The sequence below is a fragment of the Stigmatopora argus genome, chromosome 13 (assembly GCF_051989625.1).
Source record: "Stigmatopora argus isolate UIUO_Sarg chromosome 13, RoL_Sarg_1.0, whole genome shotgun sequence".
NCBI classification, from domain to species: domain Eukaryota; kingdom Metazoa; phylum Chordata; class Actinopteri; order Syngnathiformes; family Syngnathidae; genus Stigmatopora; species Stigmatopora argus.
The window spans coordinates 16,594,963-16,618,507 of NC_135399.1; the positions used below are offsets into that span (position 1 = coordinate 16,594,963).

The window sequence follows — 23,545 nt, forward strand, 5'->3', positions numbered from 1 at the left end:
TCTAAAGTGCTAAATGGGGCCAAATTGTGTGGTTACGGCCCTGTATTTTATTCTGTGTCTTCCCAAGGTCAGGCGCAATCCCACGGGTGACTTAAATTTCCCAACATCACAAGTGTCTTTACATGCATGCTTCATGCTCACAGCGGGACCAAAACACGGACAGCAGTGAGGGGATTAGCGCCGCTCTTTAACCACCGCAGATTCTCCCCTCGCCACCTCTGTGTCTGATTAGCGTTTGCTGCTCATCTGGTTTTGGAATGTTTATCTCCTCATCGTCTTCTAATCGGGTGACATATCACTCTAATCTTCCGTTTCCTCAAGAAACTTGGTCACGACGTTTCCGTTTTTTTTCCCGCACTTGGCTTGAAATATTTCGTGTATTCAGAGGGAAACAAATCAGTCGGGGTGGGCCGGGTTCGGGCCCGGATCGATGCTACATGGTGTAACGCTTGTGCGTGCCGATGTTATTCCGAGAGTGCTATCGGAGCTAATCATTTTGGTCATTAGCCCTCGTGTCTCCTGATTCCAGAGATTTAGCAGACGGAGGAACGAGAGGGTGAGATTCTATCGCGGATTTAAGGAGTGGGAAACAATGTCTGTACTTGTTCAGGTGGTACGGAAATGGGAGGAAGAGAGTGAGAACTGTTTTTTAGTGCCGATTCAAACTCGCAATGATGAATGTGGATCAGAGAACACATGCCGGGGATTCAGGAGGACTCCGGTTTGACGTCAGAAGCGATTTAACGGACAGATGGCATACAGCTTGGTCTGGATTTTGGAACTTTGTATTTTGAGGAACACACTTTTTTGGAGCGTTCGGGAACAAAAACTAGACTTAACTGCGGGGGGATCGGTTTCCTGAACATAGATCGAGTGGTCTATGGTGGCAATTACACGTGGATGTAATAAACTATTTTGGTTTCGCTTGTTCTATTCGGTTGACGTGCGCAAAATTTTGGAGATGTTTTATGCATTTGTTGCCCCTAAAATTTACAACTTTCTCGATCTAAAATCTGAACTAAAAAAAGCCTTTTCAGCCTTTCATGTAAAGATGATCAATGGACTGTTAAACAAGTTGTATAGGTTATCTCATGAAAATAAAACTAAGTTCTCTGGTCTCAGTTCAAGAAACTGAACTGGAGCAAAAACTATTTTCTTCTTTTCACTATGGCCTTTTAACCTTTGAACTAAGGATTTAACCTTTAAACCCCTAGTGTATAGACGCTGGCAGGATCGTGTGGCCATGTTGTCCAATTAAAGCCATCAATCAAGCCATTTGCAGTATGATCATGCACGCCCCCCCCCCCCCCGTTGGAAGTACAGTCTCTCCACACGATTAGCGCAAACTGGAAACATCCCAGTTCTCGTTTGGCCAGTAAACTCATCGTGTTTCAGTTCCTGCCAATCTCCATCAACTGGGGAAAGCCAAGCCATTGAACCCGACTTGCAAACGCCGTTCCGAACCCACCACCTCGCCACTGTAAATCAAATAAAAGATAACCGCACTTTGTACTTAAACTATCGCCACGTTGGCCGCCGTTTGAAATTCCAAATCAAAGCCAATTTGAAACGGGGTCGTCGGCACCCGCCACCCATTCCCACCAAGAGTTCTTTCTCCTTCATCCCGCCCGCATCACGGGGGATCAGAAAAAATAACACAAGTTTCAAAAGGGGAAAATGAAAGAGGCGACACGAGGGAGCTGTGCGCGACGAGGGGCGACGTGGGCGTCCGCGTGTCAGGGAGATTAAATACACCAAGGGAGAAAATGATGCCAAGTTCCACCCCTTCGCCGCCTTTTCTGCAGCCGCCGCCGCCAGTTTTAAAAATAGAACGCGTCGACGGAGGAGTGGGCCCGCCAGGAAGGTGCACGGGGACTGGCTCGAGAGCCGTATGCGCTGGGAGAATGCAATTTGAGATCATCCAAATTGCCTTTTCTTTCAGTAACATACACACCCACACACCCACACACACTGGCGAATCCTCACACACACACACATTGGCAGAGTCCCTAAGCCAGTGTAAGCCCGCCGCCAGTACCCACACTGTGAGAAAATCAGTAGGACGGAATAAAAGAGGCCGTCCAAAAAGATCAGTGGGATTTAGAGAGTGATAGATGAGCGCCGGGCGAGGAGGGTGTCGCGCAAAATGGGCTCCGTGAAGGCGCTGGCTTTTCATATGTAAACCTGTCGTGTCTTTGATGCGCCAGAATAAACACGTCCTCGTTGTCCACCAATTATTTGTCCGGGGTCATAGCGCCCTGGGAGATTTGTTGCCCTGGCTTTGAGCGTGAAGGGTATCCTATTGTGATTGTTATTTTTGGGGGGATTTTTTTTTTGTACCTGGTGGCATTCAGGAGTTTGTGTGGGATTGTAAATGGGTTTAAAAAATGAGTTTATACGTAAAAAAATAGAGTTGTGGCATAAAACTAATGTTGAGTTATGTCAGGATGGACAGATGACAATTAATAACTGGTCAAATCCTAATAAAACAATATATATATATATATATATATATATATATATATATATATATATATATATATATATATATATATATATATATATATATATATATATATATTTTTTTTTTTACCTACAGCGATGTTGTTTATAGTTCCATATTACAGAATTGTGTGTTTACGTCCACTTTTTTTGTGGCAAATCGTTTAATGCTAACTTTGAGAAGATCCCCTTATATATTTTTTTTCCTAAGATTTTCTCTGTCTTTGGACTTTTTGTTTTTGTTTCCTATTTTTGAGAACCCCTCATCCAACTCATTTATCAAAGTTGTCTTAATCTTTTTTGGAGAAACAAATAACAAACCTTAATCAGTTAAATTGACAAGTCCCACTTAAGTCTTAGCGTAATTGCCATTCCCCTTTCGTCTAAAAGGACCGATATGTTTATTCGAACGTGATATGCATTCACTAATCATGCTATTCTTTTAAAAATTCTGTCATAATAGGGGCACAAATGCTTTTCAATATTAAGTTACACCGGCAATTGAGGATAATTTGACTCTGGAGTGTTTTAAATCTACGACCAAAGGAAGGCTGTTCATTTTTTATTTTTTTTTGCTTTGTTACGTTTGTTGTTCATGTTTTTGTCCATTCCCAAGGAATCATGTTGCCACGGGGATTTTGAATGACATTTTCTCGATTTTGTTACTTTCAGGTGGAGAGGGTTCGGCAGAAGCGGGTCAGAAGGAAACATCCACCTGCGACATTTGCCAGTTTGGCGCCGAGTGTGACGTGGACGCAGAGGACGTTTGGTGAGTTTCAGTTAACAAAATGTTGAAAATAAGATCAATAGAAAAGGGGAAAAAGTGGAATTTTGCCATTGTTAAATCGAAGATGACTGAATGCTGAATTCAAACTTCAGACAGGAAGATTTCTCCCGTTTTACTGCTCGCGTACAATGAGAGAACAGATTGATTGGCTAGTTGTTTATCTTTTTTCACTTTTGTGATCCTAAGGATGGCCTTATCATTTTGCTCACCGTAAACACCACATTGAAATTTTCATACCGCACCGTCATCCGTCTTATTGAACGAAGAGATTGCAATGTAATATAGAAAGGCCTGCATTTGACACGTCGGTCCATTTTCCTCTGTCAATATCACCCCGCCGTTCGGGTCATTTAAATGTCTTTGAAGACGAACAGCTTAGATGAGAAATTTTCATTTTTCCGCACACCCTCGCCTCGGAACATCCGCCGAGGTTTGGTGCACAGCTGACCATTTCATTTAACCTCAATTACGATTGTGGGCCACAGAGAGAAAGCAGAGTTTGGCTCATTCTGGAAATCCAATTACCGTCCTTACACGATTCGCCAATGTCAGGCCAAAATGAATTTGGCTCACACAAAGAAAAGTAGTTCAGCGACCATTCCGCCATATATTTGGACTTCTTTGTTTTTCTTTGCCAAAAGAGATGGCTGCCGTTTATCAACTCATCCCCGTGCATTAGCGCGGCGCTCGCAATACTACAAACAGCCTCCGGGCTCTGCGTGTAAAACATCTGTGATGTGGATGTTCGGCATGGACATTCGCCAGACAGGACGACAATGCCACATTTCTATTTGAAACGGGTCACAAAAATACCGAGCGGAACCATATTATAGATTTTTTCATGGTTCAAGGTTGGCCCAGTGGTTGGTGGTTAGCTCGTCGGCCTTACAGTTCTGGTTCAAAGTTCCTTGGTTCAATCCCAGGCCAGTTTGCATGTTCTCAAAGTGTTGCATGGGTTTTCTCTGGGTATTCTGGTTTCCTCGTACATTCCAAAGACATACATGAACACTCTAAATCAAGGGTGTCAGACTCGGTTGGTTCGTGGGCCGCTTTAACGTCAACTTGATTTCACGTGGGCCGGACCATTTTAGATATAATATTTAGATTATTATTTTTATAAATGGATTAAAGGAACTGGATTAAAAGCCCTGAATATTTGGTATTTTATAGATCTAAAACAATGTTTATTTTAGCTTTTTTATATATTTTTTTAGATTTTACAAAATGATTTTTGAACTAAAAACTGAAAAAATTGATTAAAAAATTACAATTATTGATTTAAAAGGGGGAAAATCAGGAAATGTAATATACATCTATACTCTTCATTTTAATTTGATCCTAAAACAGAAAGTCCACACTCATGATTTACTTTCCAGGGCCACACAAAATGAGGCGGTGGGCCAGATTTGGCCCCCGGGCCGCCACTTTGACACATGTGCTATAAATTGCCTAAACCTAGCTACGATTCGTTGTTTGTCTCCTGGTGTCCTACGATTGGTTGGCCACCGATTCAGTGCGTCCCCGAGTCATCTGAAATAGGCTCCGGCACCCACCGCGGCCATTGTGAGGATAAAGGCTTCAGAAAATGAAAGAATCAATGAATATTCAGATCAATAATGACAGGGCGCGAAGCAATAATTTTCATCAGAAATCCGACTCGTGTCAGGTTTTGATTAAAATGGCAGGTTCTTTTAATCAGACAGCAGCTGATTCCAATCAAAGCAGCTGGCAGTTACTCAATCAACTGCAGAGCAATCATGGCGGTGTCAAAGCCGGTCAGTCCGCATGAACGGATTTATGTTTTTTTTCATGGTTTTATTGAATCGATTAAAAGGAATTAAGGGCTTCAAGGCATGGCAAAGTACCGGCGGTGGTATCACATTTCTTGAAATTAACTTTGGAAAGATAAGCGTGTGTGGGGGGAATGACATTTTCTTTGATAATCAACGCACAATCATGCAAATATACAGTCATTGATAAAGTATCAAAGTTAAGCTTAGTGTGGCCCAAATTTGAGAAATGTTTCGCCCCACGATTGCATTTCTATCCGTGCAAGTCTATCCGTTTTTGCTACCGAAACTCGTAGCTCGTTTTGTGTTTTCGCTGCTTTTCTGTCTTAATGATTTGGCGATTCTTAATGATCCCATTGACTTTGATTTGCTTTGTACTTTGCGCTTTTTGCTTTTGCTTTGTTTTTCTGCGGCCTTTGACTGTACTGTCTAACTTATAACTTTGCCTTTTCTTGCTACTGTCACAATGAAATTTCCCGAATACGGGATAAATAAAGTTATCCAATCCAATCGAATCCTAAAAATTCTTGATTGTATGTCAAGCATTGACAGAACAGATAAGAATGAAATATACCAAGTTTTCAACATATTACATAAATAAACCTTTAAACGCATTAAGCCAGATGCCTTGGCATAGATGCCAATTTTTCCCCACAGAAATGTTTACTTCAAATGTCTCTTTTTGTTGGAAATCTCACATGTCAATATGTATTTTTAGTATGAAGAAAAGAGCACATCACTTGTCAATTTTTGTAGTATCCGTTTTGTGAGAGAGAAAAAGATGGCTGGGTTTTTTTATTTGGACAACAGCCAAGGCGACCTCCCGTCAATCAAAAGTGGTCTGCAAAAATCTAGAATAATTCGTGTGTACCATTTTTTAGATAGTTGGGCTAAAGAATAACATGTACTCCTTCCCATACTCATTGATATCAACAATCTGCGAGCTCGCCATGTCTTCTCACGTTACAACAAAATGAAATAGCTAGTCTTGTGTCAAATAATTACCAAAAAGTCACAGCAGGCTCAATCTAGCGCGTGCTTGATGATTCGTAATGACTGCAACGAGTAGGACAGAAACAGCCTGCGGGTAACCTATTTCCCCCCGTGCACCTGTAGACATTCGGGATGATTGGATTGCCTTTCCTCACCAAAAGGACGGTCGGCGTGGCGACCCCGTTGCCAGATAAGCAGACGTATAAATGGATGGATGGATTGCCCCGGGCCATTTTTTGACAACTTCTTCGCCCTAGTTCTATCAGGGCTATATTTAGAGGCAGTGTTTTTCATCCCTGTGAGACGGATGTGAAATGAACCCAAAATCAGGCCCAATTTGACAAGACAAAGAGACTGACAGACTTAACTTTGAAAGGCCTCCAAAGATTTGAAATCTGAGGCTACATAATTAGAACAAAGCAATTGAAGGCCAAATGAATGTGATTAAATTATTATTAGAATGGCGAACGTGAAGACAACTGCGTTGCCATGACGGGAGATGATATTGTGTTAGCGAAAGGTCGTTTGTCGATCATATCTTGCGATTTGCTAGCCATGCCGTATTGATAAAATAATATAATCACAGTTTAGTTTTCTCCAACATACTTATTTGGATCACATTGTAACGGGATGATGTTAAGTAAATACATACCTCGGCCAATTGCTCCCCTTATTAATGATTGAAATTCCCATTTTTAAGCGACAATAAACCATGCAAATGCAACGTTTACTCACATAGGGCGCACATAAACCTACCTTATGTATGAACTAAAGTCAAGATTCTGTAGATCACAGGTGTTAAAGTGGCAGCCCGGGGCCCAAATCTGGCCCGACGCATCATTTTGTGTGGCCCGGGAAAGTAAATCACAACTTTCTGTTTTAGGATCAAATTAAAATGATAGATATAGATGTATATTACATTTCCTGATTTTCCCCTCTTTTAAATCAATGTTTGCCATTTTTAATCAATTTTTACTGTGTTTTCAGTTCAAAAATCATTTTGTAAAATCTAAAAATATATAAAAAATATTTTCTGTTTTCCACTTTAATATGGAATAAAAGAGATTTTCCCATACTAGGAAAAAAAGCTCAAATAAACATGTTTTAGAGATCTATAAATACGGGAATATAAAAAATTGAATATTCAAGGCTTTTGATCCAGTTCTTTTAACCCATTTATAAAAAAAATATCTAAATATTATATCTAAAATGGAGTTGACGTTAATGCGGCCCGCGAACCAACCCGAGTCTGACACCCTTGCTGTAGATGTTGCTGTATGACGTTGACAGCTTGACTGTCTGGGTACATTGCTTGCTTGCACGCTATATTTTTATAGTGAAAAGGGAATGACAATATTAGCAGTCGTTGATGACCCAGACTTTCCAGATTCGAGCCGAAATGGGTCAGACGAGATCGTTTTGCCAAAAAAAAACGTACGGCAAAAAAAAATATCCCGTACAAAAGTTGTTATACGACGTAGACACTTTTAAACGATCAAAAAATGTATAAAATACGGGAAAAACATTTAAGTTGACAGATATGTAAATCCAAAAGCGAAGTAAGATTTGTGTGATTGCTGCAATGTGGTGGTGAATCACCCGCGAGTCGACCAGCTGACTCTGGGGACGTGCCGTAAGCAAAATGACCGAGTTACCTCAAAGATCAATAGCGTATTCTCGAAAACCCATTTAAGGTCCATTTGTGGTGTTAAACTGTAATTACCCATAAAAAGGTTCGCATTTAGAAGAGGAGTCTTCAGTTGATGTACAGTGAAGCTTGCAGACAATTGGCCGGTTTAGACGTGCTGAAAATAGCACAAGAAGTTTTACAAAGCTGCCCTTTTGCGCTGCCTTTGCCAAAATAATTTGACAAGAAATCCACAAAGGCAATTCAATGTTACACCAACAGCAGGGTGCTTTCAGCGCATGACTGACCGAAAATAGTTCAGCCTTGCTTTTTCTGTCTTCTGTCAGGAAATAAATGAACGATTGACCATTTTAGACGCTAGCCTACTTTCCCGGCCGAGAATCGGCAACTTTAATAACGACAAAGACAGTACAAAATCAAAGAATAGTTATTTAATGAGGATGGAAACAGCTAACATGGTTTCATTTTTCATACGATTTAACAATTTCTTTAAAGACATGAACACAATATCAAATAATTCCATCTTCTTACCTATGACGACTAATGAAAATAACTTCATAGCATTTAATTTTCCAAAACAATAGTCATTTCAATCCGATTGATCCATTTTTTATTACTTTTTAAGATTTTTTCTATTACTAGCTTGAGAAAAACACACAAAACTCTCCCACAAATCTTCTGTTCCGCAAGCAACACTTTAAACATTATTAATATATCTAATTAAGGCATGAAGTCAATCGAAACGCTTCAGTAAATCCACATGAACCTCTTATGTCAATAATAAAAGTGTCATCATGGTACAAAGCATCGTTGCATAAATGTTGACGTTCCTTCCACTCGATCGAGCAAAAAACTTTAACTTTCCCGTGTTTCAAAATGGCGTCCTCACCAACCCAATCCCAAGTTCCACCCCGTTGTTTAATTTCACACTAGATTTGCGGGCAGCCACTCAAGAAAGCAACTGTTTGTGCACTGCAAATTAAAAAGTCTACACTTCTCCACTTCAAATAAAAACATTCCGCTTTTTACAAATGACCTACGCATCCTTACGTCAAGTTCTGATGTTCTGCAACTCCATGCAACCAAAGGCGAAGAAAAAAAAAGTAACCTTTGCACACTGGCATTGGTATAAAGTGGCTTTTAAAGTCTGAAGCCGGCAGACAGTGTGTTCGTGTTCGTGTGTGTGCTTTGATGGGAGTGAAATAATCGTAGCAACTAATCAATACAACACATCCTGCTAAGACCGTCTCCTCAGAGACATGTCTCGCACACACACCATTAACTTTGGTGTGTGCGTCAAAGATGGAACAAAAAAAATGGCGCTTCAAGACCAAAGTGTTAGTGTGTGTTTTGCACATTTAGTGTTTCTGCAGTCTGTGTGTGTGTGTGTGTGTGTGTGTGTGTGTGTGTGTGTGTGTTGGCCCAAGAGGCATTAGTACGTGTTGACGCAATGCAGTCTAGCACCACCGTGCGTGCCCATTGTAGGGAAAGTGAGAGTCGGCATTAAAAATGGATGTAGGCCAGACATCAGCCGCCGCTGACCAACCACGTCCTCTCGGGAAGAAGAAGACGGCCTCTCCGAGCCAACGTTCTCCGCCGAAAAGAGAGCTCGGGGGCGTCGTGTTTCGCGGCCGGGCTTCGACGCTTCTCGTTGAGATCGGGATGATAAAGGCGGCCATATCCCAAATCCCGTCTGGGGGCTAATTTGCCAGGGAATTAAAAGTCAATCCCTGGTATGTTCGTTATTGCTATATTCTTGACACCATGGCAACTTCTTTATCTAGCGTGGTGAAGATATGACATGACTACTTCTACTTCTAGGCTAGTACAACATAATTAGTTTTCTGTACCAGGCTGAAGAATTTGTAATCAGTTTGCCACACATGCTGCGATAATATGAGCAGAATCAGAACAATTCATCTTTTCGCTTAATATGTTAATGGAGATTCCTTATTTATTTTTTTCATTTTAAAACAGAGACTTGAACGTACGTCTGGATTAATACAAGTAAAAATGCTGAATATCATTGGTGACACATTTTAGCGCTGTTTGCACTCTCGCCCGTCATATAAACAAAATCAAGATGCGCAGAAGCATCACGTAACATTTTGAGATCTGTTCAAAAGATATACAGCCATTTTATTTGTTACTAGGAGAGCTAGCAGTGAAGGATGTGATTATCAAAGCCAGCCAAGTTTAATGACCACTAATAAACGACTTAATAACCAACCATTAGGATAATTGATTTCACATTTTGAGCGATTATTTGGCCTGAAATAGTCAATACTACTACTACACTGAACTTGCAGGACGAAGCAGCTTTTTCCACTTCACGCTGTCCTTTGCATCATCCTCCCCTACATCAGCCACTTTCATGTCCATTCCCTTCCTTACTCCACCCACATACCTTCTTCTAGGTCAACATCTAGTCCTTTCAAACCCCAACATCTCTCCTCTGGACATGTCCAAACCATCCAAGTCTAGAACTTTACATCACATCTTCATCTCCGCTAATTCTAACTCCGCAAACGTCCCTAATTCGCGCCACTCCACAGTAATTATTTTAACTGAATGAAGGCAAACTTCAATCTGTGATAAAAACCTATCCGATTTTCGTCCATTTTTTTTTCAATAATGGGGTGCTGGAGCCTATCCCAGCAGGTGACACCCTAAATCAGTGGCCACCCAATCGCTGGGCACAAAGAGACCAAGGACAACCAATCATAGCTAGGGTTAGACAATTTAGAGTGTTCAACCAGATAGCTTAGCATGCATGTTTCTGGGTTGTGGAACCCAGAGAAAACCCACACAGAGAACATGCAAACTCCACACAGTGAGGATCCACCTGGTATCGAACCCACAACCCCAGAACTGCGAGGCCGACGCACGGCTAACCACTCAGCCTTCCATTTTTTTTTTGTACAGAACAAATTACAATAGCGGCATCTTCACTGATCTGCATTATTGACTTTGAAGGACGACGACAGCAAGGACAGCATGATCTAAAACGAGCAATTTCCCCCCCCCCCCGAAAATTTGTCGGAGGTACTAAAAAAAATAAAAAGGTAGCCGTACTTGACTTCAACTGATCCGTCATCAAAAGTGGGTCCTGCCGCACTTTCAATCGACATCAACACGAGCTGTATTATCAAAGCCGATGGCGCTTAAGGATTTACGTGTGCAAGACAGCTAATAGTGAGCAGAGAAAATGAAATGGCTGCGAGAAGAATGACTCATTTATAATTACAGCGTCCAACATCTGCAAAGTTAGTTGGGATAAAGAAGAAGAAAAAATACGGTGGCTGCGTTTAGGTGGGCGTAAATGTGTGTTTGTTGAACACACTTTATAATTTAGGCGTTGATTATAACCCTCCTGTACGTTGTCAAATAAACCCACTCACTCACTTTCTTTGGCATTTGTGCTCACTGATGGGTGTCAGGAAGTGAAAGCCAATCATGGTTCTTTATATCATTAAAAAAATCCTTCTTTAACCCTGCAGAGAATGTTTACTGTCAACCCTCCCAGTTCCAATAGATTGGACGTTTAATGATAGCGAATGGGTTAACTATTGTCAACATGCCAAATGAATATGTACACTTTATACTTCTAATCGTGTCAATTCAATTGAGTCACTGATTGGTGACAGGAAGTTGAAGCCAACGCCATTTTATTAATATAATAAAAAGCCTTTATGAACCCTGCAGATAATATTCAATGCCTACCCTCCCAGTTCTAATAGCTTGGACATTTACTGATTGCTAATGGGTTAACTATTGTCAACATGCCAAATTAATATGTACACTTCATACTTCTAATTGTGTCAATTGAGTCACTATAATAAAAAGTATTTTTGAACCCTGCATATAATATTCACTGTCTACCCTCCCAGTTCAAAAAGATTGGACATTTGTTCCCGCTAATGACAGCTAATGGGTTAACAATGGTCAACATGAAACATAAAATTCATATGCATACTTCTAATTGAGTCATACTCAAACTACAGCAACATTATTTCAGTTTTTGAAGCATTTTACATTATTTCGAAGCACACGCGGTAAATAGACAACAAGAACCAGACAATTAAAACATGCAAAACAAGCCAAGCTCAAATTTGACATCATAAATTGCATGTTGAAGTAATTGTGTCCAATTGGGTGCAAAAGAAAGGGTAACTTGTCGCCCCGGTGTTTGGTGGAGGGAGACGATTTGCCGAGAAGAAGAACGCATTTGCGGCAATTGCCAGAGGCTAAAAAGAGGCCATTTGAATTCTTAATTGAAATATGGAAAAATAAGCATTTAGCGGCATAAACTGCACTCCAATAAGCCATTGCCTATAAGCAGTAAATGAATAATTGACAAATTTAATCAGTCCGTTGCATGGGAATTTAGTACAACATATAATATTAAAGCTCGATAACTAAAGTGTTGTTCTACTAACAGTAAAGTCATTATTACGAAAAAAATGGCATTTCTTTAATTAGTAAGTCAACATGACATTTGAGTTGCAGTTTGAATTAATTGATTTAATTAAAACACTTGAATTTCATTTAAGATAGTGTAGGACTTCTCCTACTTTGGTTAGTTGTTATTAAAACATACATTCATAAAAATATTCCTCACACTGACAGTTAACAACTGCATCTTTTTTATATTTTACGAGTTTTCTTTACTGCAATGGAGACAACTGTGTAAAATGGTGACATATTTTCATTGTTTTGGAAGCACAGTACATTATCAGGGCTTTTATTCTTGACGGTATTAAATAATTAAGGATGTGTTTTTAGTTATGGTCTAAATCAGAAATAAAAAAATAAAAAATCAACATTTAAAATTTTAAATATACTTTTTGGCCAAGAATGCATTAGTTGTGAGCTTCTAAAAGTGTTTCTTAGTCACTTAAATTCATTATTCATCACATATTGTTTGCTTGAACTTGAGTCAGGGACACCGTTGACATTGTGGTTATTCAGTAAGTGATAATAGCTGAATTAATAAGTAATATTATCATCTCAAAGTCATCCAAACTGGACGTGCAGTTTATGCGGTGGGAAGGAAGCCACAAAGGACAAAGATTTAATTACTTTCACAGATATCTACTTGAGTGTTTATCTTTTTCTATCGTGCTGAATAGATAAATATAACAGTGAGCATGTGTTTCACAATGTATCTTTCTTTCCATCCAATGAAATTAGAGTAACAGCCAAAATAAAGTGACGGCAGAACAATAAGATCTAAAAGAGCCAGTGTGCAGTTTACAAGCAAATTCTCCTTTAACATAATCATCAGCATTTGCATGCTGTCTGCTGCGGCACCCCCACTCCAACATTATACACTTTCAGCTTCATCAAGATAGTGTCAGGTTTGTAAGGAAATAAAGAGATGGTAAACAAACTCTTTCCGATAATGGGATGCTAATGTTAGGACATTATCTGCGTCCAAGTTGCTACTTTCCATTCAGGGCTGTTTTCAAGAAGCGGCAAAATGTGCGCTTTTCTTATCGCTTTCTTTCTTTCCATTGTGTGGTTTGTTATCGGGACAGCCTTCTGCGCGGCCTGACGCTTTTTCATTCTTGTAAACTTTCATCTATTGTGTCAAATTGAAGGTGTCAAAACCCAATTTTAACAGGATTACAATGCACGGCCGGAATATCCCTACTAAATCAGTAGCGATTATTCTTGGTTTTTGCTTGTTGTCGTTTTGTTTTGAGTTGTTTTTATTTTATTTTTTAACAGTCTGACTATAGCCTTGTCATGTACACACACAAGATGGACTCACACCGCCGTGGGCGTGACCTTCCGTTGCAGGTGTGTTTGCAACATCGACTGTTCTCACATTAGCTTCAACCCGGTGTGCGCCTCGGACGGCCATTCCTATGACAACCCGTGCCAGGTGAAGGAGGCCTCCTGTGGGAAGCAGGAACGTATCGAGGTCAAGCACCTGGGACACTGCCAAGGTCAGACCCAATTTTCTATTCACCTTGAAAATCAACGTTTTGCAGACTAAAACTACTTACTGCTCAGGTTAAAACTACTTACTGCTGAATAAAGTCTGACTTGGAATTTTAATGAACTTAAGTATCTATAATTATGCCCCCATGAACACCATACAAATCTTTTCAAAAAAGCTGAGTTGCCGTTTAATATACCCAGGTATATTAAACGGCAGGGGTATAGTAAATGGCGCACAAACGGGAGGCTCAAAAAAGCAAAAATCATTTCATATACTCGGGTATATTAAACGGCAAAATACGGTACCCCGAATTCTGCTGCCGGCTTTTAAAAACCTCTCGGAATAGCACGAGTCGATGCTCTTTGACAACCGCTTTGTGCAAAAGAAAAGAATCCCTCAAATAAATGACTAAAAACCAGCATGACAGACTGCGTATTCCCTCGAGGCTCTCGATTTAGCCAATAATAGTCCCAGATTACTTTCGGGTACTCCCCGGGTTGGCGTCATTTGACCTAAACCAGATGTTTTTGGAGTAATAACGCAAGCTGGCATTCAATTCAAATGTGAGGCAGACATGCTGATGTGCCAGTGTCATATGTGGTATTCAATTTTCTGAATTTCAATCAACTCTCACACCTTCATCTGTATTGGGGACACAATTGCTTTAATCACATGACAATAACCTCACAAAGTTAATCCTCCGCCCTCGACAGACGCAAACTGGAGTACGCCGACAACATTACCGGCCGGTAATTACCTTTTAGTGTAATGCCTTCCATTTGGCTGCAGTGTTTGTTTGTCGGTGTTCCAGAAAAAAAGTATTTCACTCATCAGCATTGTGAAAACAAAACTGTCAATCCACGCTTTTTAAAGATAAAGATGAATTCATAGGCATTTCATGGGTCAATCTTGAGCGAAGATGGGGCGAAAAGAGTGCGGGGGTGCTAAAACAATTCGGCAAAAGGTGCTCAAATCACGACTTTTACCCCCGACGGGACGTTTAGGGACGATTGATTGGAGACGAAAGCGCCGAGAAGTAATTGGGGACAACGCAATCAACCCTAACTTGCTTTGGGAGAAGCATAGAGGGCGTAATGAATTGCCAAATATAACAGGCTTTGGGTCAGAGTAAGTAGATTGATCGCGGCGCACTTGCTGGCAATTTGTTTCAATCAGACCAAGCAGCGAAAGAAACAAATGATATCGCTTCTCTTTCCCTGTACAAAGAAGGCGAGTCGCAATGTGCCTTGAGTCCAACTTTTGCACGCATCTTTACCGGTTAAATGGTGGCCTTTACGATTTTAACCTTGTAAAATGCGACTTAACTTTTGCAAGACAGACTTTTATTTTCTCAAAATACATTGTGAAAGGATTTAAACTTATTTAACCCCCAAGCTATGTGTCTCCTCTATTGTTGTGATTCTTCAAAATAGTCTTAAAAGTTGCCTGCAGAAGACAAACACAAATGGTGGGTGTCTCATCCTCCTATTTCTTTCATCCAAACGTAGGTCGTCGTTACTCTGATGTGTTGCTTCAACACAAAACTGCAGAAAATGTGTTTTGGCAGAGTGAGACTGCAATCGTTTGCCTTTGAGGCGGAAAAAAAATATAAAAATCACTGCAATAAACTAATGATTTGTGCAAGAGGGCTGTTCTGCTTTTTGCAATGTGTAATTTTCCCAGCAGCGCCCATAAAGGGAGCAAAAATAACAATCCTCTCTTATCTTTCACACTCTCACACTTGTCTCGTCTGTGCCCTTTGTACGCTAGGCTCTAATAGAAAAAATAGCAAGTGTGCTTACAGAATACAATCCACTGTCTGCATTTATTCGCATTCAATGACAGCCGGGCTCACCTCCTGCGCCCTTTCGTGGCGCTGAAAACATATTGAATGATCTTCTTTTGCTCCCATGTCGACGTCCTAATGGGTGGGCTTAAGGTCGTGCCCTCTATTTTTTTCCAGATGGGAACAAAGGCAGAGATGGACATTTCTCACCCACTGACATCACCGGTACGTTAAAGTTTTGGGTTTTACACGTTCCTTTATCCCTGGGTGGATGCTTGGATTTTTGGGGGGCGGAGTTACGGGCCTCACGGATCAATATGCGTTTTCTTCGGGCAGGTAACGGACAAGCAGATGGTTTATACACGCCCTGTCCAGATCTCTACAAGAACTACTGCGTCCATGGAGATTGTCAGTTCCCCAGTATACCTGCTCAGCCCTCATGCAGGTACACACACACACAAAAACACACATACACAAACACACATCGTGGTTACATCGATGATTTTTGACAAAAAAAATAATAATTAGACGTCCTTTGTAGATGTATTGTGTTGTCCTTGTGTAAAAAGTATGGCTACCATTTGTTCAGTACTCGAATTTATGAGAGCATCCGGTAATTGGAAGATAAGGGATTTTATTAATCCCGTTGAGAAAAATAAACACGGTTGTGTTCATGCAAAAATACAATACAAAGAATTCAGTTTCCATGTAATTCCACTAGGGCTTGGGTTGGGGCTTTTAGGATTTTTATGGAGGAAGTTTGTTTTTGTTTGATTTTTTTGGGGGGGCTGGTTAGACGCAAAGAATGGGAAGCTTAGTGTTGGTATACTTTTATTGTGACGAGATTAATGAGTGTTATGTACTCACATTGTCGTTGTTCATGTTGTTTAATTCATTAGTAGGAAGCAGTAGACAAATACAAATTTTGATACATATGCTATTTATGAACGTAGGTTGACTAGCTATAATTGTTATTTTTTTTAAATCTAAGCTAAGGAATCACTGTTTGTGGGCTGTAGGCATTTTTAACGTTGTCAATAAAAGACATGACTATAAATACTGAAAATTAGTTTACACAATATATATCATTGCACCATTATATTAGTGCTTGCATATCTTAGTTTAGCTTGTGCATTGCATTATTGATTTTGCAATAATTCCTTTTTAAAAGTACTCAATTGCGCACAAAGACTATTTAAACCGTGCGAATTAGAATGTATCCTTACATGAGATTTCATACAGCAACTAAAAATGAAAAATGACAACGACTGTACCACAAAACGATGTCCACTCATTTGTTATTTTTGCGTAGTGCAGTTGCGCACTCGAAGTGCGCTCCTTCATTATTAATTCATAAAGATCTTAACGGAATGCTAGCGAATCGATGATGTTATGTTCGCGCTGCTTTTACGGAAAATGGTGCTACAATGTCTCATCTCCTGATCAATAATAATTAGCTATTTTGGGCTGCTGCAAGGCTGTTGCCGCCCTCTTTAGTTGCTATTCTTCGTATGTTGTTTGTCTGTCGGTACTCTTAGTTCCCCCTAAAAAAATGTTTTTAAATGCGGGCAAATGTCAACACACTCTTTTTGAGCCCCCTGTAGCCATGACCTATTTGACCTGCTACACTTCCCTAGAGGAACTTGTTAAAAATCCTTTCCTTGGATGCCCTTGTTTGGAAGTACGTGCCGTAATTTCCAGCCTATCGAGTGCACCTGCCTACAAGATAGACAATTTTACAAAAAATGTAAGAAAAAATGCACATATAAGCCAGACTAACAATAGAAACATGCTTCAAGCCTCAATGGAACGTCTTCATTCAAATTCATGGAATTCCCACTCTTGTTCTCTATGGCAGTCTGAAACATTAGAAAAAAATTCACTTTCTCTACAAAGAAAACAACATGTATCTAAGTGACCTTTCTTCCTAATCTTGAAGACAACAAATGAATTATTAGATGGCATTGTTGGTGACAAGAATGTATACTGGCTAATATAAAGGTAGACTAACATTTGTTGCCGTGGTAACCTGTCAAATGGGTCAATAATGTAACCCAGTCTGAACAGGCCCAATTCGAAAAAAATAATAATACAATTTTATAAAAAGCCAGCCCTAAAAATCGGATCTGGGGACAAAAACACCTGGTTTTTGATATCTATAATTGAAAATTGTACTTTTATAGCGGCATGTAGCATCAGATGGTGTCCTATTTGCATGTAAAATGCCCACTTTTTGAAGTCTGACAAAGCTTCTGGCAAGTTTGTCAGCAGCATGGCATCGCAAAATTTGGATATTTTCTCACAATTGGAGCCTACACAGCCATCTCTAGCTAAGAGTATTTTTATTCCAAAGAATACACATCGAGTGAGATACCAAGTGTTATCCTAATAAAACATAATTCATCACAAGGCGAGCAAATCCAAAGCTCATTTGTCCCCCAAAAATCCATCAATAGGCCGCTTCGTTATAAAAACAGAAAGAAAAACGTGGTGCTTTACAGTCCACAAAATACGTAATTCACTTGAGAAATTAAAAATTCTAGCTAATATCGATTTGTAAGAAGATTTAGCTCCAACTGTCTGCGTCTATGGAACTCAAGTACTACGTTAAATCATAGGCCACCCTTGTTTTTTTTCTTGGGGATCCATTTCTACAGCAAAAGCGCCTCAGTCGTACTCGTCTCTTCACGTAAATGCCGGCGGACTCGGTTGAACTTGGATGATTCAGCTTGGACGGCTATTTTTTCGCGAGTGCCTTTTGTTTTCCCTTGCAAACAAGTTCCACTTATCTTAGAAGCTTTGTTTCTCGCCTAAGGAGACGCGCCTGATGCCGGCTCATTTCTCCATCCAGTTATTTTTCCTGGCTATAAACAACCAAAACGCACTCAAGAATATATATTCTTTGCACAATTGAAAACAGCCGCCAAGTTTTTTTAAAAACTTCACACATCCTATTTCTTCCCACAAATATCGGATTTTAAGGATATCGCTTCTCATAGTAGCTGTGAAAAAGCTGGCCCTAAATGAGTCAATACACATTACATATTCCCTTTAAATACATTTTTTTTTATTCCTTGTTCTCGTCTTTTTTCCGTACTTTGTAGCTTTTGGTCCTCATTAGAGACTAAACGCAAAATGCCTACCGACACATACATTTTTCGCCAAGAACAGCGACACGAGCACTAATTAGCTTATTTACGCGTTGCACGACTTGCCCGGGCTACACGAAAAATAAACATTGGAATGCAAAAAAAGGACTGCATTTACGTAAAAGCGTAATCAGAAGGCAATGCTTCAATCGAAGAAGAAGAAAAAACATGCAGAGGAAATGTGTAATTGTCCGGCTAAGACTTCCATCATTTACAGGCTGATAGTGAAGCAGCCAGGGGCTGTGGGTATCTCTCTCAAATGCTATCTTCCTCTCTCCCTCCCATACTTGACAAGATAGACCATTTTTTTTGTTGTTGTCGGAGCTAAGACGGGCTGGTTAAAGATCTTTGCTGCCCCCTAACGGTTCCATGAATTCTAGCCAATTTCCCTAATGTGAAGACCACCTAAATACGACCCGGTTGAAATGTCGCCTGGCTGCGTGAGATGGATTTTGAGCTGAGATGATGTGCGTTTTTGCGACGAACACGGATGTGGCGTTGTTTGCGGGTAGCGATCTCCCCGGAGACGGAGAGCAGGAAACTGGATGCAGGACGAGATTGCAAGGCACAGGCCTCGCCATAAAAGGTGAACCATTTAGCTCCTCTCGGTGGATGGAGATGATACAGATTGCTCTTGCTAACCAAGTTAGCACTTGTCTACATCGCTGATTTAATGCCCAACTGGGCGTCGGCCTTACAGTTCTGTGTGGAGTTTGCGTGGGTTGTCTCCGGGTACTCCAGTGTCCCCCCCACATCCCAAAAACATGCATGGCAGGCTGGTTTGATATTCTAAATCACGCAAAGGGATGACCATTTGTCCATCTGTTGGCCTGCTCCATCACCCCCCGCGACCCTTTTGAGGATAAGCAGTTCAGAAAATGAATTAATGTAAATATTTGGATAACCTAAATCCAAACAAAAAATGCTTCCTTTTTTTGTCATTCTTTTCATTGTATTTTATTTTATTTTTGTCTCAGAATGGGTATCTCTAACAAATATTTACATTAATTCATTTTCTGAACTGCTTATCCTCAAAAGGGTTGCGGGGGGTGATGGAGCAGGCCAATCGATGGACAAATATTCATCCCTTGGCGTGATTTAGAATATCAAACCAGAAGGATTGTCAGAATATTGAATTTAATTGTTGATTGAGACTTTGGATAACCTAAATCCAAACAAAAATGCTTCGTTTTTTGTCATTCTTATCATTGTATTTTATTTTATTTTTGTCTCAGAATGGGTATCGCTAACAAAGTCTCAATCAGCAATTAAATTCAATATTAATACAATCCTTCCAGGATTTAAATGTTAAAATCATAGGACACAAACAAGAGAGTTACACATTTGAGTTTGCATTTAGTAGGCTAGATGCGTCTTGATTGTTAATAGCCGTAGTGACCTTATGTTATGTTCTCTATTGGAATTGCAGCCATGGTTTTATTGGATCGTTTTCTCAAAGGCTTTTCTGGCCGTAAACACCAATTTTCTGTCTCCATTTTGTATTTTTTGGGGACGCGGCAGTTGCCACTCAGGTTTCAGCGGACCCCAGTGCGACACCAAGGACTACAACGTGCTCTACGTGGTCCCGGGCTCTGGAAAACTGCACTACGTTCTCATCGCCTCCGTCATCGGAGCGCTGCAGGTGGTCATCATCTGCGTGGTGGTGCTGTGCATTACGAGGTGAGTCACGCCGCACGCTCACGGCCTTACTAATGAGGACCGGCGCTCGGGGGGGCGGAGGGGGTCTTTGGTGTACGTACTTGAACTTGTCCAAAACGCCCGAAAGGTCACCTTGTTTGTTGTTTCCTCGGTTTGTGGAAACACAGATTCCGATCAATGCATTCTCTGTGATGGACGGTTTAATCCGGAATAAAAAGGGCAGGGAAATAAAATGAGTTTGAAGGCGGGGCAAAAAACAGTCCGGATTGGATATAAATTACCCCCCCAAAAATCATAGCGGGTACAACGGGGGTGTCGTGATGACTAGCGTCGTCGCGCAGTGACTTTCAATGAGACACTTGTCCTTTTTAAAGGGCTCTTTATTTTTTTAATGACGTTGTAAAGTGAGTTTAGAGATTTGTTTTTGAACACATTAAACACGTTAGGAGATAATTGCCGAAAAGAATGAGAAATGCGCGAGCACTCAGTTGTAGCGAATTATTTGTCATTATATGTTTTTTAAAAAGGGTCTAAAAGGGGTCTAGTCATGAAACTTGGCCCTCAGGATGAGTCTTTCCTACTGAATAACAACTTCAATTGCAAAGTGCTAACACCTCAAAAATACAGATTCAGCTTTAGAGTGCCTCGTTGTCAAGTCCTTGGAAAGAAGAACACATTTATTCCATTTACGGGAGACTTTAAGGAGAATTATTATCGGGTTTTGAACATGTACTATAGTAAAATATAGGGGCACAATTCTTTCTAATTAGTAAGACTATACATATATAGCAAGGGTGTCAAACTCATTTCATGTGGGCCAGACCATTTTAGATATAATATTTAGATATATTTTTTATATAAATGGATTAAAAGAACTGGATTAAAAGCCCTGAATGTTCCATTTTTCTAAAAAGGTCTAAAAAAGGTTTATATACATATTAAAGTGGAAAACAGAAAATATTTTTAGATTTTACAAAATGATTTTTGAACTAAAAACACAGAAAAAATTGCAATTATTGATTTAAAAGGGGGAAAATCAGGAAATATAATATACATCTATAATCTTCATTTTAATTTGATCCTAAAACAGAAAGTTGGCACTCATGATTTCCTTTCCCGGGCCACACAAAATGATGCGGCGGGCCAGATTTGGCCCCCGGGCCGCCACTTTGACACCTGTGATATATAGTATTTGATAGACTGCTAAAAGTCTAATTTCAGCACATGTTGCTTTGCTTTTCTTCAAATTGGATTCCCTTTACTTGGAAAAGCAATTTTAACCCTTCATATTTTTACGTCTCATTTTGCTTTTCCACCACGTATGACAATGTTTCAATGCAAGAGGACAAACTCTGCATTGGAATTTAACGCTACGTCCTTTTTATTCTTTTCTTGTGTCGTCCTCTCACTCTTGGTCAAATCCCCTCTCGAAGCGTGCGCTGCCAGAATGCATTTTCAATCAAACTACAAATGGGATGTGAATGTAATTTATGGAAACGTTGTCTTGGCTGAACACTTATGGCAGATGAGTTGAAATTGCGTCTACGCGCTCAAACGCACACCTGTTCCGCTGACAGTGATGATCCATATTCAAATTGACGGATGCGGGCTCAGGCAGGCAGAAGGACGGCAAATGAAATTTGGAGATTTGATCCCGCCGGCTAATTTTGGGAAATATTAATACTCATCATCTCATATTTCCCATCTTATTTAATTTGATCCTTACCTGGAGGACATGTGACATATTGACACAGAATTAATGTGTGTGGAGTTTGAGGGGAATCAAATACGCTTCTTCAAAACGCTCAAGGTTACAAATTCTTATATTTCATCATATTCAAAATATTTTCAGTTTTCCACTTTAATATAGAACATAATGATTAAAAGAGATATTCCCTTACTAAGAAAAAAAGCTCAAATAAACTTTTTTAGATCTATAAAAAAAACGGAATATTCAGGGATTTTGATCCAGTTCTTTCAATCCATTTATAAGAAAAATATCTAAATATTATATCTAAAATGGTCCGGCCCACATGAAACCGAGTTGACGTTAATGCGGCCTGCGAACCAACCCGACCGAGTCTCTACACGCATCACATTTGGTTAGTCATGTCGCTATTCTAGAGAAAAGGTGAGAATGTTTCATAATTGTTCATTTCTGACTCTTTCACCCCCAGAAAGTGCCCTCGCTCCAACAGGATCAACCGGCAGAAGCAAAACAATGTCCACTTCAGTTCGGAGAACACCATGCGCGCCTCGACTCGACTTATCTGAACCCATCGGACGAAAACGGCTGGTCTTGTTCAACATCCCCCTTCCCCCACATTTTGTAGAGAAACCCATCCAAAAAAAGAAAAGTAGGATGTGCTACCCTCTCGTGGTCGGGCCCGCCCCCTCTCTCTCCCACAATTCACACAAACGCCCAAAGAGAGCGGGGGTGCCGGAGTCTGCCGACGCGAAAGGACAGAACTGGCATGCTAGTGACTGCGAAACTCACACAAACACACACAAACACACAGATACACACACGGCGAATGTTGTGGACAGCGTCACTTTAAAGGTCTCTTGGGAACACACCTTGGGGGGAAATGTCTGGGTGGGCCTGAGAAACACTGAATGTGGGTATGTGTGAATATATTAGATGTGGGAGTTTTGGTAGATGCGGGTTAGCCGGTGTCTGTCATTTGTAGTCGAGGGGCAAAACTAAAAGTGGGCTAGTCCGAAGCAGGGTAAAGGGGGACTTTCATTGAGGTTTTTCTGTTATTCCAATGGGGATTGGGGCGTTGGGGAGGGGGATACACGTGATGCCTTGCACCTTGTGTTATAGGAGACCCCCAAGGGAGGTCTTGATGTTAATATAGAGCTCTTCTTCGGTTGTGACGATGACTTCGGCTATTGTATCTCCAGTTATGTTTCCATGAGTTATTACGACGTTGTCTCTATGGGGTCTTTTTTTTTCTGTAAATGTAAATAAATAATTTATATCACGAAATGTAAAATTGGTGGTTCATTGTTTTTTCTAGCAGGTGGGATTAAATAGTCAATACCCTGAACACATGGGTGTGAATGGGAATTTGGTGTCATCGTGAAACAATAGTCTACAAAAAAAAGCAATGCAACAGCAATTATATCTTGCACATCATCGGATGACCGGACAAAAGCGGTTGTGACTCTTTGTGTTCTGAGGTCATCACTGTTGATTGGAATCACCCTGCCAGGTTAGATCAGGACGGCAAAAGGAGGAATTCAATTGGACGAGAGCGAAAACGACTTGTGGGAGA

At 40.4% G+C, this 23,545-nt stretch overlaps 1 protein-coding gene across 1 annotated transcript; it reads left to right on the plus strand.

Moving 5' to 3' along the window:
* Positions 1-696: 696 nt before the first annotated feature.
* Positions 697-23,014, plus strand: tmeff2a (transmembrane protein with EGF-like and two follistatin-like domains 2a). Its single transcript, XM_077617676.1, has 8 exons — positions 697-721; positions 3,175-3,271; positions 13,061-13,080; positions 13,429-13,674; positions 15,634-15,681; positions 15,793-15,901; positions 20,127-20,285; positions 22,442-23,014. The coding sequence occupies exons 1-8, from the start codon at positions 697-699 to the stop codon at positions 22,536-22,538; spliced, it is 801 nt and encodes a 266-aa protein (XP_077473802.1). The 3' UTR covers positions 22,539-23,014.
* The last annotated feature ends 531 nt before the right edge of the window (positions 23,015-23,545 follow it).

What these genes read in the sequence shown, in the direction of transcription:
- tmeff2a (XM_077617676.1), top strand. Translation starts at nt 697, where the DNA reads ATGCCGGGGATTCAGGAGGACTCCG. An exon ending in GGGGATTCAGGAGGACTCCG is followed by an intron (nt 722 to 3,174) that starts GTTTGACGTCAG and finishes TGTTACTTTCAG; the next exon opens with GTGGAGAGGGTTCGGCAGAA. An exon ending in GTGGACGCAGAGGACGTTTG is followed by an intron (nt 3,272 to 13,060) that starts GTGAGTTTCAGT and finishes ATACACTTTCAG; the next exon opens with CTTCATCAAGATAGTGTCAG.